Source organism: Marmota marmota, unplaced genomic scaffold (genome assembly GCF_001458135.2).
Source record: "Marmota marmota marmota unplaced genomic scaffold, marMar, whole genome shotgun sequence".
NCBI lineage: Eukaryota > Metazoa > Chordata > Mammalia > Rodentia > Sciuridae > Marmota > Marmota marmota.
The window spans coordinates 2,120,165-2,139,771 of NW_025999944.1; the positions used below are offsets into that span (position 1 = coordinate 2,120,165).

General features: G+C 36.0%; 1 protein-coding gene across 1 annotated transcript in view; it reads left to right on the top strand.

Annotated features, from left to right (window-relative positions):
- Positions 1-313: 313 nt before the first annotated feature.
- Ints9 (integrator complex subunit 9) overlaps positions 314-19,607 on the top strand; it is an 87,658-nt gene continuing 68,364 nt past the window's right edge. The window contains exon 1 of the mRNA XM_015499425.2: positions 314-551. Coding sequence (XP_015354911.1) covers positions 543-551 — 9 coding nt within the window. The 5' untranslated portion in view covers positions 314-542. The remainder of the gene's footprint in view (positions 552-19,607) is intronic.

Consider the following 19,607-nt stretch of genomic DNA (forward strand, 5'->3'; position numbering starts at 1 on the left):
ACTGACTGTCTTTGTCTGGTTGACAACCGCCATATTGATATCAACAGCCCCGCTCCCACCTGCTGCCGCCGGGCGTCCCTGGGAGTTGTAGTTTCTGCCTCCCCTGAGTATAAATGCAGGGCTGGGCGTCTGGAGGCCCCAGGGAACTACAGCTCCCGGCAAGGCCCGCGCCCATTCGCCTTCCCACAGGGAGGCGGGGTACGGGGAAACGGAGCTGCGGGGACTACACGTCCCAGAACACCATGGGTGCCGGGCCCTTCTCGGGGACATGATATCATGCTGGGGCGGAGAGGGGGGATGGATTGGCGGCGGAGATAAATTTGAGTAAGTTCACAGAGGAGAGGAAGGAATGGAAGAGATGACCACAGTTCCCGGCATGCTTTGGGAGGACTACACTTCCCAGGATGCCCCGGGCAGGGGCGCGAGGAGGAAAGACTGCAAGTCCCGCGATGCTCTCGGCGGCCGGCGGCGAGGTTGAACCGGAAGGCGCTTCCTAGGCTTGAGGAGTGCGGAGACTGGTGTAGAACCACCAAAAGTTTGAAATGAAACTGGTGAGTCTCGACTCCTAGGTCGGACGGCAGAGGTGGTGCGGGATGCTTTTGGACTTCGTCGTTTCCACCTTGGGCAGGGAACCGTCGCGAGAAGGGTGGCAGATAGGGAGCTGGAAATTGATGGGGCCCGAGGAACACTGTGGCTGCTTTTTGTGGTGGAGGTTTGAATTCGCTCCCTTGCCTGTCCTCCCCATACACTCACCCACGCAACTGCGCAGAGGTCTCAGTCACTCTCTGGCGGGTCCCTTTGGACAACATGAGGCCGACTGTCACATTCCTTCCCCTTCGAGTTAAGGCTAGGCTCCGTCTGCTGGGTTCCGTCTTCTTAGCTTGCACCTGCGGCTCTTAACCTATTTCCAACTCCTCTTTCCCTACCATTGTTGAGAAGCCTGATTCGATTTGAACAGATAGTCGAAAACATCTGACTGAACCTGCTTGCTTCTTAAATTTCCTATTACAGACACCTAACTGCCCTTGAAATTCAGAGAAAGCAGTGGCCAGAGCGCGAACTTGAAGGATTTGAGTCTCAAACTCTGCCTCGGATTGGGATGCACAGAAAGGAAGTGTTAGAGATTCCAGGTTAGGGCTGGGGTAGACTGCATGATTCAAGGCAAGTTGGAGCATACCTGCCTTCTTGGAGAAGTCTTGCATCCCAAAGCTCAAACGCTTGGTTTCTAGGAAAGCTTCTCTGACCTTTGTTTTGAGCCATTTTAATTCTCATGGTGCACACAATCCTGACAAGTTAGTTTATTCCAACTCTACTGGATTAGTGATAGCATAATTAAGAAAATAGAAAAGCAGGTGTGTGATGCTGTTTCTCAACCTTTTAAAGTCGATGTTCTTGCAGCCAGCTTATTATTTTCTGTGATGTCACCCAAAAAGAAAATGTTTGTTTTTATTTTTTAAGATTTATTTATAGTTATTTTAATATGCTTTTCCAATGACTACAACCCACCTACTCTAATTTGATTTTACCAGCTGTTTTCTTAGTGAAAGTCAGAAAGTCTTAAAAGTAGATTCAACTCCAAAACTGTCTCCCTTGAAGCCATTTAGGAAAGGGGAAGGATACAAGTTAGTAAGCCTTGAGAATATCTTTGCCTCTGTGTTAGTGTGCTACACATTTAACAGTTCAGATTGAAAGTTACAACTCTTGCTCTAAGGGAAGCCCTTGCCCTACCTAAGGAAGAAGATAGAAGAGCAATATAAAATTTCAATTCACTTGTGATCACAGTAAAATAAAGGCATATTCAAGGTTTGGTGAAATGAGAGAACAGATGATTGGGGAGGACAACTTTCTGGAAGGTGAGATTGAACTGATAAAAAGGATAAGTAGGAGCCTGGGAATGTAGCTCAGTGGTAGAGTGCTTGCTTAGCATGCATGACAGCCTGAGTTCAATTTCCAACACCTAAAAAAAAAATAGTGGGACAGGACCTTCCATGAAGATTTCAACCTATAGGATCAAAAGAGCTTGGCACCTTAATGGTTGAAACATAGAACATATATCCTAATAAAAACTAAATCAAGACAGGTGTGGCAGTGCCCACCTGTATCGCAGCTACTCTTGAGACTGAGGCAGGAGGATCCCAAGTTTGAGCGCAACCCGGGTATCTTACCAAGACCCTGTCTCAAAATAAGACTTTGAAAAAGTGATGGGGATGTAGCTCAGGTAGAATGCTCCTGAAATCAATCACTGATACCACACACAAGAAAAAAGAATCATATGATATGCTCAGTTTAGTTTCAGAAGGCAGGCAACTGTGAAAAAGATTTTGCTTAACACATTCATGATGGTATCAGGCATTACTTTACATACACTTTGGTTTGCTCATGAAATCCTGTTTAATTTATTTAGAGATGTGAAAACATGAAAAGCAAAAAAGAAAATGACTTCTTCTCTGTAAGAATCAAAAGATGCCTCAGAGAAAAAGGAAGTGTTTCTATTGATATTCCCTCCATCTTTACTTTCAAACCATGGTTGCATACTAAAAACTTCTGAAGTTGAAAGATTGATGGCCTATAATGTGGAATCTTTATCACACTACCAAAGTAGTTTCAAAAGCATTGTTCCTCATTAAGTTAGACTTTTGTGTTGTGCCTCCCAAAGGGTTTGCATACATCTTCCTGTGTCCTGAAATTTTTAGCCCTGTGTACTGCTTCAGGAATATGAGGCAGGCTGCATTTACATCATAAGGGCTGGGGGTTTAGCTCAGTGGTAGATCACTTGCATAGCATGTGCAAGGCCCTGGGTTCAATCCCCAGCAGCCCTTCCTCCAGTAAAAATAAGATTGATAATCACAGTACACAGAAATACATTTTGTTCAGCACATTCTTATTTTTTAGATTAAGACTTTCCAAAGTATCTTTGGAAAAAAGTATCTGTCTTTGTCTGGTTGACAACCGCCATATTGATATCAACAGCCCTGCTCATATCTTAGTGATTCTGTTTCCTTAGTAAAAGTTTCTTGAATAGGTCTATTTCTCTCCAGTTTCACTAATACTGCTCTTTTCACTTAATAATTAAAATGCAGTAAAACTATCTAACTGGTCTCTGCCTTCATTCATTCATTCATTCATTCTCTCAAATCCATTCTGTACTCTGCATCCCAGCAGTTGTTTTAAATGTGTTCCATAAAGCCTTATAGCTTCCTTTGCCCTTAGGATCAAGTCTTATAATTCTTAACTTGGTTGATTTGGCCCTGAAGAATATGATTCTGCTAACCTTTTTACGCCCATATCTAACCTTCTTCCTTGCTCTTTTTTCCCCCCAATCATATAGGACAAGTTTAGTCTCTTGAACTCACCCTTTTCTCTTTTGCCTTTGGAATGTTGAGTATGTCACATTGCCTGCCACAATCATTTTTTGCCTGGCTAATGTCTTCATATTTCAAGTCTCTATCTAAATAGCACTTTTTCAAGTTCTTCTTGAATTAAGTACTCCTGTTAATTGCTTCCATGGCACCCTTCCTGCTAGTAGGACCTGTAATTATATGTTTAGTATCTGTCCTCCCTTATGTAAACTTTTATATTCCGAGAGCCTGACAAAGAGTGTGACCTCACTAAATAGTTGAATAAATAATTTCTGAAGGACTGTCAAAGTATATGAATAACATTGAGAAAAAAATCACAGATGAAGTTAACAAAATTACAGTAAGCCATAATCTTTGGAGTAAAAAGAATAATTGTTACCTTTTATAGAGCACAATGTGCCAGGCCTTGTGCTAAGTACTTATACAGTGTGCCATTTAATCATTTCATCTGGGTGATAGCATTCCCATTTTACAGATTAAAAATTTGAAATTTGAGGAAGTGAAATAAGTGACTCAACAGTTACTCAAATTAAAAAAATGTAATAGAGCCAAGATCTGAACCCAAGTTTCCCTGACTGAATAATCTGTTGCTAATTGGGGGCAGGGACTCCAGCACCCTATACAGGGGGATTGAATGTGGCCCCCCCCCCATACACTAGGCAAATGCTCTACCACTGAGCAGCATCCCCAGCCCTAGAAAGGAGGATAAAGTGCCTACTGAGAAATTGTATGTAAGGCTATTTTTTAAATTAGCTTTAAATATTATCTAAAATTTTTTAAAAATATTTATTTTTTAGCTTTAGCTGGACACAGTATCTTATTTTTATATGGTGCTGAGGATCATACCCAGTGCTTCATGCATGCTAGTCAAGCACTCTATCACTGAGCCATGACCCCAGCCCTATATTATCTAAATTTAGCTTCCAAATACCATTTGGTAATTCTCTAACTTTGCATATCTCTTTCTTAGTGGCTTTTCACCCACCCACATGAAGACAGTGTCATTCTAATGTATTGTTTGGATAGTGATCAAAGGATCTTAATCACTGCCTATATATATAATATTATGTCATATTTGGGCAACTTTAAAAATATTCATTGGTCTTTTCAATTAATCCTTTTAGAAAGAACAAGAAAATTGGAAATGTTATCTTCTAATTAGCTCATTTTAGGATATGTTTGCTTATTAGAATAGATTGAGCCTACCCTAATGGCCACTCAGCTACAGATAGGAACTAGAATTCACCACAGTCCTTATTAACAAAAGACCATAGACCACAAAATTATTTAGTACATTTACAGTAAGTAAGTTGTAAACATCATGGCTAGGAATCCAATCATTCAAACAGATGAAGATTAAGATGAACAAAATATTAAGAAGTTCAAGAATGTAGCACATGTACTTTCTAGATAGTTCAAGAGTTTGAATTTTATAGCTTATTCAGTCAACAGAGACTTTCCATGCAACCACAGAATAACCTTGGCATTAAAGTTTCAGCACTTTAAATTTTAAGCATTACATTTGACCCCAGAAATCTATGACATGGAATTATTTATAGTCTTGCTGAGACTCAAATTTGAATATGACTTTAAGATTAATGATAATCCTTTGTGATTGAGCCATCTGCCTCACTATCCATGGCTCTTTTCAGAATTATAGTTACTCTGTTGTGAAAGGTCTGAAAGAAAAGTCATTTGAATCTGTATTATATTATACTTATTGAATTTGATGAAGAAAATCTTATGCTATAGTTGTATTTACAAATGTAAAAAGTTGAGAAGGCCATGAAATGTATTTTTCAATGGTGTTTGTGCCTTTGTGCAAAATGCCGTTTCATTTCTACTGGCTCAAACTTTTAACTCACTGTTACTCTGGGGAAAACAGATGGAGCAAAGAAATGAATTCATGGACTACTCCCAGTAGAGGACAAGGGAACACCAAGTGGTGTTGTAGATTATATAGAAGATCTTTGCTTGAAAGGTGTGAATCCTACCCCAAGGTCAGTTTAAGAAATCATTAGAAAGGGGTGTGGTTAATCCTCACCTTGGGTCTGAGCATGTTGGATTTTTTCTCTCCTGTTTATAGTCACAGAATTCTTTTAATTTCCTATAACTTGGATCCTGAACAGAAAATCTCTTGCTATACATAATAAGCATTCAAAAATTTATCAGTGCTTGATTCAAAAATTTATCAGTGCCTATTGCAGTGTGGTTGTTAAAATGTCAACCTGCTTTTTCTCTCTTCTGTTTCTCCTAGCTGGTTGATTAGAGTGCCCTCTTGTGTCTATATGATGTAATGTCATTTCAAGCCTTTGAAAGGTCTTTTTATCACAAACTCAGTATGGTACGTTTTTTTCCTTTCATGATTTCCTCAAACTCTGAAAAGCTATGTGTGACATAAAAACAAGTTATATACCTTGTTCAGTAGTGCCCTAAATAGATAATTTACCCTTGGGCATTTCAGAGTCCTGATTTGTGACTCTAAAAATTAAGTCTTTTATACTTAACCAAGGCAAAAAAAAAAATTAATAATAGTTGAATTGAAAAAAATAAACTTCCTTGCCTCTGGTTATCTGCAAAACCAGAGTGCTGCCCCACTCCAAACATAAATGTCGCTTTAACAGCAGTAGCCCATTTGTTTTGTGACTGGTTTGTTCTGAATACTTAAATCCCTCTGCCATTTGCTCTAGTGATCAGCAAAGAGTATTTGACCAAAAACTTATAAGAGAGCTGAGAGTGCAGTGACTGTTGAACTCAAAACCTAGCAATTTCAAATGGAGAAATTGTTCCTGGCTTTCTAAACACCACTGGGGGTCCAAGAATAGACCAACCTTCCAATCTCCTCCATCATTTATTTATTTACTCAACAAATCTTTCTGAACAGCTCTGGTAGGCATTGGTTAAGGAACTGGCTGTACTTCAGTGAACAAAAAACAGATTTATTCCCTGCTTGTATGGAACTTAAAACTTAGTGGGTTTTCTTCATACAGTTAAAGCAATATTACAGCAAATTCCATTGTGTAGAGAGATTGTTGAGCGCTGGCTGTAGTGCTTTTGTAATATAATGATAGAATATGGATTTAATAGTATCCAATAATATACCTTCTTAAAATTTTGATAGGCTCAATTGCCCAGCAGTTTTCTATTTTACCAATAGAATATGAGAATTCATTTTCCCCACCTTACCAGCAATTCTGTTTACTCTTACTATTTGTTTTACTAATGTAACTTTGTTTAATCTATCCTCACGTCTTTCATCTACTGCAGGCTTTGACCATATTTAGTAAACCAAACCAATAGAAGTGACTGAATGTGGGAAGATGTACCAGCAAAAGAAGCAAATTTCTTTTTATAATTTTTTTCTTATTTTTAGATATACATGACAGTAGAATGTATTTTGTCATATTATACATACATGGAGTATAACTTCCCATTCTTGTGGCTGTACACAATGTAGAGTTAAACTGGTCGTGTATTTGTATATGAACATAGGAAAGTGATGTGCACTTCATTCTGTCTTTCCTATTCCTTCCGTTCATTCACCTTTTTCTAATCCAATGAACTTCTGTTCTTCCCTCTCCCTCCCTTATTGTGTGTTAGAATCCATGTATGGGAGAGAACATTTGGCCTTTGTTTTTTTGAGATTTGCTTATTTCACTTAACATGATAGTCTCCAGTTCCATCCATTTACCGGCAAATGCCATAATTTCATTCTTTATGTCTGAGTAATATTCCATTGTGTATGTGTACCACATTTCTCTATCCATTCATCTGTTGAGGTGTCTAGGTTGGTTCCATAGCTTAGCTGTTGTGAATTGAGCTGCTATAAAAACTGATGTGGCTGGGTCACTATAGTATGCTTATTTTAAATCCTTTGGGTATATATTAAGACATGGAATAACTGGGCCAAATGGTAGTTTCAGGGCTGGGGTTGTGGCTCAGTGGTAGAGCACCTGCCTGGCATGTATGAGGCACTGGGTTCGCTCCTCAGCACCACATAAAAATAAATAAAATAAAGATATTTTGTTCATCTACAACTAAAAAAAAAAAAGTTTTCTGAGGAGTCTCCATACTGCTTTCTATAATGGTTGCACCAATTTGCAGTCCCACGAGCAATGTATGAGTGTGCCTTTTAGGGAAGCAGATTTCTTTGGTTAAAAATGTGCCATTAGACTCTGTAAAGAGAATTGTATAAAAGACCTAATGAGTTACTTAGAAATGCTGTTGAGTGGATGTTAAGGTGTTAGAATTGTGGGACCAAGCAACTGGGAGAAGCAGCTGAGCCAATAGGATTAAACAGCCAAGAAGATCCTGTTTACCCCTTCCGCTAATAAAGGGGCTGACCAGATAGATGAAGCTAGGAGTTTACATATTAGGCAAGACTAAAAGAGGAACAGATGCCAGAATTTTCAGAGAGCATGAGAAATAGAAAGAATGGGAATAGTAACGACAGGAGGGGGAGTGGCGAAGACCTATGAAAATAGTGTCAGCGTGACAGCCCCAAGGTGCTCAGTGGTTAAGACTAAGAATTTACTGTGAGAGGAAAAAAGATGGTTTATATTGTCCCTGATTGACCATATATCTGAAGGAGAGCCTTAAAGATCTAAAATATCTAAATTTTATTGAAAGCACAACTGAGTGAACTTTAGCTCTCTCAAAGATGGATAACCAGACAGATGATGTTCAAGAAAGGGATTCTTTAATAGGAATTGTAAAACTAATGCTTTTTTTTGCCCTAAGGTAGTTTAATTTTCATCACTCATGTTTATGAAGGGATTGAGGGAGGTTTGTAATAAAACGTCTTCCATAATCCATCCTGAGATCTGTGCCTTGAAGCAGATTCTCTTTTCCTAAGTACAGTATTTCTACATGTTTCTAGTCCATTAAAATAGAGGAAAGCATAATTATAATATTTAAGTCTCTCTTCCCATATCTTTTTTCCAGCATGTGAAAATATGGGACTAAAGCAATAGGTTTGATAATGTAAAGAATATTATTATAATGACTATCTATTTTTTTTTTAATTTTTCAACAGCTTTTTAAGGTATAGTTTACATAAAATACACGCATTTTGTGGCTGGGGATGTGGCTCAAGCGGTAGCGCACTCGCCTGGCATGCGCGGAGCGCTGGGTTCGATCCTCAGCAGCACATAAAAATAAAATAAATATAAAAAATAAATAAATATTAAAAAATTCTCTCTCAAAAAAAAAATACACGGATTTAAAGGGTCGAATACAGTGACTTAATAAATGCAGTTGTGCAACAGTCACCACAGTACAGCTTTTGAACATTTGCATCTCTCCAGAAGCATTAGCAGTCAGCCCCCATTACTACCTCCAGGCACATGCAACCTCTCATCTACTTTGTCTCTGTAGATTTGCCCTTTCTGCTCTTTTCATGAATTATGTAGTCTTTTATGTCTGATTTTCACTTAAGCTTAATGTTTTGAGGCTCATCATACTGTGGAATGTATCAATAGTTGATGATTCCATTTTATTGCTCAATAATATTCCACTACATGAATATACTGTGTTTTGTTTCTTCATGCTCAAGGTGAATGGTTTTCACCATTGGCTGTTGTGATTGTGTGAACATAGGTTTTCATTTCTGGTTTCTCCCAAGTTTTCAGTTCTGTTTTCTTGCATGATTGCAGTAGCTAAATCCTTCAGTTCAGTACTGAACAGAAATGGTACAAGTAGATATCCTTGATTTGTTGCCCATCTTGGAGGGAAAGCATTCAAACTTTTACCACTAAATATGATATGAGTTGTATGTTTTTCATACTTGTCCTTTTTCAACCTGTCCTTCTCCCAGTTTGTTGAGTATTTTTATCATGAATAGATCTTGGATTTTGTCAGAAGTTTTTCCTTCCTTTGTCAATGTGGTGGTCTGGTGTCTATCAAGGTAGTCGTTTGGGCTTTGTCCTTCTGTTAATATGATAGATTTCCTTAATGGAATTTTGAATTTGCTGAACCAGTCTTGAATTCCTGGAATAAGTGCTGCCTCGTCATGGTATACGTCCTTTGTATATCTTGCTGGATTTGGTTTACTAGTATGTTATTAAGGATTCTTGCTATGTATTCATGAGGGATATCACTTTATAGTTTTCTTGTGATATCTTCTGGCTTTGGTATAAGCGTAATGTCATTCTCATAGAATGAGCTGGAAAAATGTTGCTACCTCTATATTCCACAAGAGTGTGTGGAGAATTAATGTTATTTCTTCTTTAAATGTTTGATAGAATTCATCAATGAAGCCATCTGAGCCTGAGCCTTTCTTAATGAGAAAATTTTTAATTGACAAATTCATTGGTTTTACTTGCTATAAGTCTTTATTTGGGCATTTCTTTCTAAAAAATTGTGGTAAAATATACACAATATGAATTAAGTAAAGCATTAAGTACATTTCACATTGTTGTGCAGCCATCACCCTTGTCTCTACAACATTTTCTTGATTGTAGCCATTATACATAACTTCCCATTGCCCCTCAGCCTCTGGCAGTTACCATCCAGTTTCTATGAGTCTGACCACTCTAGGTACCTCATATAACTGGAAACAGCAGTATTTGTCCTTTTGTGACTGGCTTATTTCACTTAGCACAGTGTGTGTATTCAAGGTTTATCCATGCTGTCACATGTGTCGGAATTGCCTTCTTTTTATATTCCGTTGTGTGTGTAGACCTCATTACATTTAGCCATTCACTTGTTGATGGACACTGGGTTGTTTCATCCTTTTGCCTGATTCAGATACTGCTGCTATGAACATGGGTGTACAAAAATCTGTTTAAGCCCTCACTTTCGATTTTTTTTAGTATATGCTCAGAGATGGAATTGCTGAATCATAAGGTAATTCTACGTTTAACTTATTGAGGAGCTTGCAATAGTATATTCCACAGTAGCTGCATCTGCACTGTTTTAAAACCCACCAGCAATGCACAAGGGGTTCTGATTTTTCCATTTTCTCAGCAACACTTGTCAATTTTTATTTGGTTGTTTTTATTGTTTTAATAGCCATTCTAATGGGTGTAGATCTAGTGGTTTTAATTTTCATTTCCCTACTGATTAATGATGTAGAGCATCATTTTGAATTTTACTTAAGTAATACGTGTTTTTAAAATCAAACTGAATGTGTAAAAAAAAAAGCGGGGGGGAGGGGTTCCTTTTACTCCTTTATCTTCTCCCCCAGGGGAAAAAAAATTAGTTTCTTATGAATATGTCAGAGGGATTCTATGAATTTATGTGCATGTGTGTAATTATCTTCTCTTTTGTTTTTTACACAGGTTGGTTTGACATGTTGCTTTTTCAGGTTAGAAATACAAAGATCATTTCATATCAATGAATTGCCTCATGTTATAAAATTGCATATCCACACCTAATGAATCAGGATCTACATTTAACAAGATCTCCATTCTTCTTGTTTTCAAGAAACTTTAATTCCAAACAATGAAATGTTTTCAATACTACTTTCAAGTATTTTTAAATATATATTTCTAGCAGACACTTTGTGTTTCCAAAGCCTAAAGAGAGAATTTGGAATTGTGGGTTTTAGCCTGGAAGATACAGTTCCACTACCCCCACCCCTCAACAATTTTTGTTACTTAAAATTTAAAGTGTGGTTTTTGTTGCTGATGTAAAACATAATTCATGAAACTAATGTTACTATTTCTCAAAAATACACTAATGCTATTGCTATAGAAAAATCATTTGGATAATAATCTGTTGTTTAGATATACCCTAATTTATCTTACCAAATCTGTGAACATTAGGTTGTATCCCGTCTTTTGCAATTGCAAATCATGTTTTACAGATAATATCCTTTGTGAGAATCTTGGGAATTATCTAGAACACATCTAGTGGTAAAACTGATGGTCTAAAGGGGATATACAATTTCTGTTTAGTTTTATTGCCAAAATGCCTCCATAGCAATTAGTCAGATTGTATGGTTGCCTCTAGCGTTCCTGGTGCTGTTATCAATCTTATTTTTTTTTTTAATCACTGAAAAGTGAAAAAAATGGTATGTCATTATAGTTTTGATTTTTTTTCTCATGTGTAACATATGGAACATCTTTTCATATATTTAGGAAAGCCTTTGAATTTCCATTTCCTTCTGAGTTCTTCTGTTCCTCTTGATCTATTAATATTCTAGTCCTAAACTATTTTGCCATATGTAGCTTTTGGGTGGGGTTACTGGGAATTGAATTCAGGGGCACTCAACCACTGAACCAAATCCCCAGTCCTATTTTATATTTTGTATTTAGAGGGTCTCACTGAGTTGCCTAGCACCTCACTTTTGCTGAGGCTGGCTTTGAGCTCTTGATCCTCCTGCCTCAGCCTCCCAAGCCACTAGGATCACAGGCATATGCCACCACACCCAGCCATATGTAACTTTGAAGTATATTTTAATATCCTGTGGTTCTTTTGCTTATTGTTCTTTATTTCAGAATTTTCCAAGCTGCTCTCAAACATTTATTTTCTCATAAAATTAAGATTTTTTGATTCTCTATCAACTTAGAATTATTAGTTCCAAAATTCTTTTTATATTTTTATTTAGATCAGATCAAATTTATAAATTTTAAGGAGAGAATTGACTAATTTCTTTCAGTATATAACTGGGTTTATCCAAGAACAAGAAATGTTATTTCCTTTACTCAAACTTTGTGTTTTTGTCGTACTAGGGATTGAATCAACCATTGAGCCCAACCACTGAGCCACATCCCCAGTCCTTTTTTGGTATTTTATTTAGAGACAGGATCTCGCTGAGTTGCTTAGGGCCTCGATAAGTTGCTATGGCTGACTGGACTCATGCCTCAGCCTCCCAAGCCGTTGGGATTACAGATGTGCACTACCACACCTGGCTCAAACATTTTTAAAATTTATCTTTGTAGCATTTTTAAACTTCTTAATATAGCTCTTAGATGTTTCCTGTCAAATGTACATCAAAATACTTTTTATCTTTTTGATTGTGTCTGAATTGGAATCTTCCTACATAGTTTACATATAAAATGATCATTTATTTCTTGTATTCACTATACAGTCTCTTATTGAATAAATTTAAGTTTTAATGGTTTCCTAGTTGGTTCTTATGGTATTTGTAGGTATATAATTTGGCAGATATTTATTTACCGATTGATGTTTACCATACTAGGTGCTTTACCACTGAACTGTATCCCTGGTCCTTTTTATTTTTTGAGACAGAATCATTTTGTGTGTGCATGTGTGCGTGCATGCGTATGTGCGTATGTGCATGTGTGCTGCTGGGGATCAAACTCGGGGCCTTATGCATGTGAGGAAAGCACTCTACCAACTGAGCTATATCCCCAGCCCATGAGACAGGATCTTGATAAATTGCCCAAATTAGTCTTGAATTTTTGATCCTCTTACCTCAGCCTCCTGAGTTGGGACTCTAGGTGTGTACCACCCCCCCCCCACCAGCTTCAAATATCTTTCCTTTCTATGGTTAATTACATTGGTTTATACACACAGCACAGTTTTTGATAGGAGTGGTAGTAGTACGTGTTCTGTCTCTGGTGTGAATGACGTGCTGCTTCAACTCAACACATCACTGTTATATTGACTTTTGGCTTGAAATTTTTGTATATTTTAATTTATATGCTATAGCTAGCTTTTCTCTTACTCCATAATTTTTAGTCATTAGTAAAGTGTGATTCTTTTACATAGCCCAACAAAAACTTTTTTTCTAAGGGGAAGATCTATTTGTGTTTTATTGTTTGACCTAGGCAGTTAATTATATCTCGTGAGCCATTTCCAGACTTTTGGGCAAACAATAGGTTTTATAACTGAAAGTCTTACATGGTGCATGGCATACTCATGGAAGTAATAGACATCTGTGACCTTAAAAGAAATTGTAAGATTTCCTTGGAAAACAGAACAGCCAGAAATAGTTTCTCTGTACTTCAGAGACAAGCCTGATAAAACCAAGAAATGTAAACAAATCAGTCTGTTAAAATAAACATAATTACCACACATACCAAAAAAAAAAAAAAAAAAAAATCTCTGTAGGAACAAAAAGTCTCAGGTGGTGGCTTTTTTTAAATGATGTTTGATTCAAGCTGTGTAGATCCCATGGGGGTAAAAATGATAAACAACTAGTTATAACAGATTTAAGAAGCAATAACAAAATTCCATTGTTTGGTTATATAGTTCAGTAAATGTTACTAAATGCCTATCTTGTAGGAAACTATCTTGTATGAAACATTCTTTCTACTGTGGAACATGTTAAAGATAAATAGACATAGACCCTGGCTGTCAGTAACTCACTAACAGCTGTAGGCATACTGTATGGGGTACACTCTATTATGTGATCACATGTCATTCTAAAATTTTAATTAATTAATTAATTTGTATGCAGTGCTAAGGATCAAACCCAGTGCTTCACACATGCTGGGCAAGCACTCTGCCACTGAGCTACAGCCCCAGCCCTCACTTGTCTCTTTGGTGAAGACACTCACTATGTATTATAAAAGCAATAGTGAGTGACCTATGGAAGATTAGGGTTTTGAAAGATGAATTCCAACTAGAGAGTCACAGATTCCTCAAGAAGTAAAATCTCAGCTGGCTTTTATGTTGAGGGATAGGGAATGTAGCCCAGTGGTAGAGCGCTTGCCTAGCATGCATGTATACGGTTATGGATTTCATCCCCAGTACCATAAAAAAAAAAAAAAGTACTTTGGCTCGCAGATATGTCTGAATAGGAGGGTTATGTCATATTGGAGGCAGAAGGAACAGTTAAAGTAAAAACGTTTTGAGAAGCGAGTTATTCTGTTTCTCCAGTGTCAGGCAAGTACAATTTATTATTGTGGTTTTTTTTTGTTTTTTTTTTTGCTATGCAGTACAGTGGACACATTTCTGCCGACTAACATCCTCCTAATTCATTAATTCCTAATTTATCACTTGAGAATGCCAACATGTTCATTATATGTGTATATAATGAACATGTAAGATCTGCACATTGATTGTAAGGCGGGAACAAACTTGCTGCATGTACTTTGGAGGAAAGGCTAGAAAAGTAGATTGAAGCCACAGCAGATGGGCGTTCACACAAGACTTAGTGGTTAGAATAGTAAGACTAAGCACCCCACTAAGCCTTGAAATTCAGGTCTTTGGAAATCTGGGACAAATAAGTAAGAATAGCTATATTTTACATAATTAAGTAAAACTTGGGAAGTGTGTAATTTTAAAAGGATGGCTTCACTGCAGTTGCAACAGCAAATATTTTGAAAAGTGACATGATCAAAATAAGAATTAGGAGCTTAGCAAATGCATCAAAGCAAATACAAAGTCAAAATTACTGCCTAGGACAGAGGATTGTGCTAAGTGCTTTGGAGAGGACCTTATAAGCAGTAACAGAGTTCACAAATTCATCAGGACAAAAGGCATCCTGAGGCCCAGTGGGACTATCTGGTGTCTTCGAGTATAAGAAGAATGCCCAGATGTGAAATAGGAGATAAACAGAAACACTAATGAACTCCTTGGCTTTCATCTTCATTGAGATAGGGGAGTAGAGAGTGATCCTGTTCCTCCAGAATTGATAAATACATAGGATATTCCCAATTAGGTCAACATGAATATAGATACATCACTAGAAAGTATGATACTCAGAGTTGTGTTTTTGAATTTTTATACGGTAAAACTAAGACAAATTTAAGACATATAAACAGCTGCATGGATGTTTACCTATGTGTGTGTTCATGCATTCACTGTACAGACTAAGATACAATTAGCTTTTGTTTTACCATCTGTAGTATGTGACTTCATATATGACATTACCAGCTCAGACCATTATATCTATATTCTAGCAAGCAAGGAAAAGGAAGGGTCAAAGAAAGACATGTCCTCTCTGATACATTGTAAAAGTTGCATATATACCTTTTTAGATTTATTTCTTCTTTGCCAAAATTTACATACTTGACTACATCTAGGTCAAAGTGAGACTAGCAAGTACAATCTTCATTCTAGGTGGCCGTAGAAATAGAATTCTACTATTTAAAGAAAGGGGAATACAGATGAAAGGATAGGATTTTGATAAGTACATTCATTTTGAATATTTTATAGTTCATTTTGAATATTTTTAGAGTATAATGTATGGATTTATTCTACTGTTGAACATTTTGATTTACATTTCCAACTCCCACACAATGCTGTAGAAAGCATACTGTGTAGTTAATTTTTTGCACCCATCTAATTTTTTGCTTAGTATCAAATCCTAAGTAGAATTACTAGTTCAAAGACCACACATGCATATTTTAAATTATGATTCAATATAATCTTTAGAAGCGCTTTCATTTTTACCCACAAAATGAAAATGAAAGGCCTCATTTCCCCGTACTTTCTTGGTGAGGTTTGTTGTTGCTGCTGTTTTCCCTTTACTAAGTTATAAACTGAGCGTTTTGTCTTAATATAATTTTATTTTGCATTTTCTACTGGATTTCTGTTAATTCTGCATTTCTGTTACATCTTCAGATGGGTATTTTTGGGCCTTTATATCCTTTCATAAGTTACTTGTTTGTGTTTTTTTGCCCATTTTTCTGTTGGAGTGTATTTCTTGCCTTATTCATTTGTTATAGCTCTTTGTAAGTTAAAGATATCAATTTTTGTCTTGGTTGATTATTTTTTCCTTTCCTTGAACTACTTTTTGCCTTAAAATTTCTTAGGATAATGATTAAATCTATTGGTATTTTCTCCCAGCATCATAGCTTAAAGATCAAACTTTTAAAATCCTTCCTACAAACAAGCATGGTAGCACACACCTGTAATCCCAGGATTCTATTTCAGTAGAATGTGCCCTTCCTTTTCCCTGCCACATGAAAAATTACATATAGTTAATTTTTTGCACCCATCTAATTTTTTGCTTAGTATCAAAAAATTTAAGGCATGGAGGGTCTCCTGATGATCCTCAGCAATGACTTAGGTGTGTCAAGGCTGAGAAAAGTTTGCAAGCCCTTGAAAAACTAAGCTCCTCATTCTTAAAAAAAAGGTATTTGGATCAATTGATCTGATTCCTTTGAGCTTGTTCAATTTTCTTCTATTTTCTTCTATTTCTTCTATTTTCTATTTCAGAAGGTAAGTTTTAACAGAATATAGTGCCACAGACATGTCTTGATGACAGTGAATTGATGGAATAATGAGAAACAATATTTTTTTATCAAAAGAAAGTTTAGAAATAATCTAGTGAAATCTCCTCATTTATCAGATGAGAAAATTGAGCCCCAAAGAATTTAGGGTTTCATTCAGGCTAATAGTGTCTTAGAAACAAAATTAGAACTAGTGTTTATGCCCAGCTCAAATGAAATGTTGGGTACACACAGTCCAGCAATGAAAACTGACTCTGATGTCTTTAAGCCAAAAATAAATTTTCACTTTGGGAAACAGTTTGATAGTTTCTTATAAAGTTAAACATATTTACCTTATAATTCAACAATCCTATTTTTAATTACCCAAGAGAAATAAAATTGTAAGCCCCTTCAAAGATCTGTATGTAAATGTTTAGCCATCTTTATTCATAATCATCAAAAATCATCAAAAATTGGCAATAACCCAAATGTACATCATTTTGTGAGTAGATAAACTGTGGTATATTCATATAGTGGAATACGTCTAAGCAGTAAAAAGGAATGAACTACTGATGCTTGCACCAAGGATGACTCTGAATTATTGGGCTGGTAGTAAGTCTTTTTAATTTTGACCCTTCTGATAGGGTGTAGTTTTAATTTTGACCCTTCTGATAGGGTTTAGTTGTGTCTCATGTGGTTTTAATTTGTACTCCTCTAAGGATTGTTGTTGGGCCTCTTTTCACTTAGCATCCATAGTCTTCAGCAAGTGCCTGCTCAGATATTTTGTCCAACTTAACATGTTGTTTAGGGAGTCATAAGAGTTTTGGTTTTTCTAATTTTCTATTTTCAGATTCTTGCAAGTACTTTCAATCTTTAGGTTGTCTTATTCACTCAGTGTGTGACAGGGTGTGGCTCTGTGGTATAGTGAAGACTAGCAGGCTTGAGGCCATGGGTTCAGTCCCCAGCATAAAATAAAAAAATTGATAATTCAGTTATTGATAAAATTTTAGTATGTTTACCAGAACCTAGGCAAATAGATCTACTCTTTGAAGTAAATTTTATAGAATATAGGCATAGATCAAGTTATTTCAGTTAAAAATTTTGTATTTGAATTGAAATACACTGTAAGTATAAAGTTCACTTCAGATTTTGAAGACAGTACAAAAAAGTAATGTAAAATATGTCATTAATATTTTATATTGATTATATGTTAAAATGATAATAATGTAGATATATTGAGTTAAATAAAATGTAGTATTAAAATTAATTTCACCTGTTCCTTTTTACTTTTCTAATCTGACCATTACAAAATTTAAGATGAAGTACATGGTGTGCATTTTATTTTTAGTGAATAGTGCTTTTCCAGAAATTTTATTGTTTTAGATCTTCCATTTAATTCTATGATTCATTTGGAATTCAAAGTTCCCTTTAACCTTTCCCAGTATTTTATAATTTTTTACAGAAGCTAAAAGTCTGATAGGCATAAGCAAAACTACTTTTTTTTTTTTAAAGTCTGAGGTTAAAAAGTTTGTGGTTTTATCATTAGGAAGTACCATGTTTTAAAAATGCTAAATATGCTAGTATACAACTAGTCAGAGATATGGAAATGACTCTGGCAGTAATTTTAATTGAGAAATTGAATACTCTCCCTTCTCTGTTCTACATAAGTATTCTAGCAGGGATTAGATAAGTACAATACAAACTCAGTATTGAGGGAGAATTTAGATGACTAAGAAACTCTATTATCAGTTTTATTTCTAAGGTGCTTGAATTTTTTTTCCCCTAATCATGCTCTCTAAAGTAAATCTGTTGCTCTTTATATCATACATTATCATATTTTTTCTTATTTCTCATATTTTAGTGGAATTATTTGAGAAATATTTAGAACTTTCGGTTCAAGTACAAATTCAGTGTGTTATTAGCTGTGTGATCTTGGGCCTTTATGATTAAAATGGTGACAGTAATGTGAACTTAATTCAGTTGTAGAAGATGAAATTAAAGGATAGGACACATTCGTCAATATATACTAAAGGTAATTCATACAATGAAATTCTCAGTTCCTAATCTTCTAAGCTAGAGTCTACTTTAAATTTAGAGTTCCTTTTCCATTGTCAATGTTTATGTACTCATGAATATGTATACAATATAAATATACTTAATAACATTTCTGGCAATTAAATAATCAATATCATTTGAAATTCTTTTTCATAGTATTATAAAATTTTGTGGAATCTTTAAGAAAAGGGTTTTGCCAAACTTTATAGGACTAGAAGGCCTCAAGGAGTTTATTAAAAGCACTAGTGTCAGGGCTAGGTGTACATCTCAATTGTAGAACACGTACTTAGCATGCTTAAAACCCTAGGCTCAGTCCCCAGCACGGGGTAGGAGAAGGTTGATAGCACAACCTCATTCATTTAAACTGAAAGTCTAAAAGTTTTCTTTTTTCTTTACTTTCCCAGAAGGCCTTATCTTGTTGACTCATTCTTCTCATGAGGTAACATCTCCTTTTATTCCATTCCCATTGTCACATCAGTAATTTAAAATTTTGTTTACTTTGCACAAAGACATTATCACATTATCAAAGTGAAAATTGTGAACTCTTATTACCACTCAGCATAGTTCCTTGAAAAGTAACAAATATCCCTACCAAATGCTTAATTATTAATACCAAAAGAATGGTCCATTATGATCTTTTGAATTTTTTTTGGGGGGGGGGGGTACCATGAAACTTTTGTAGCCTAAAGAAGACTACTAATGATGTTCACAGAGTAAGAATAATTGTGCTCAAATGTCAGTACTCAAAAAGTTCCAGGTTTTGTAGCATTTTTAATTTCAGATTTTCAGATTAGGAATGTCCATCTGTAGTAAATTAGAAGTCCAGAAGGTGAACATCCTCTCTAATTATTGTACTTCTGTGTTTGGGTAGCTATTCTTACCCCTGACTCTTCCATATGTAAGTTTCTTAAGTTCCATGAAAAAACAGTTTGGAAAGAATTATTATTTTTTGTAACTAATTTTCTCTTTTTCCATTAACATGTAAAAATTTATACACCATTTCTTTTATGATACATTTTAATTTTTGCCACATAGATGGTATTACAATTCTTACTTATTTTGGTACTGGGGATTAAACACAGGGGTGCTTTTACCACTGAGCTACATCCCCTCCCTGCCCCCC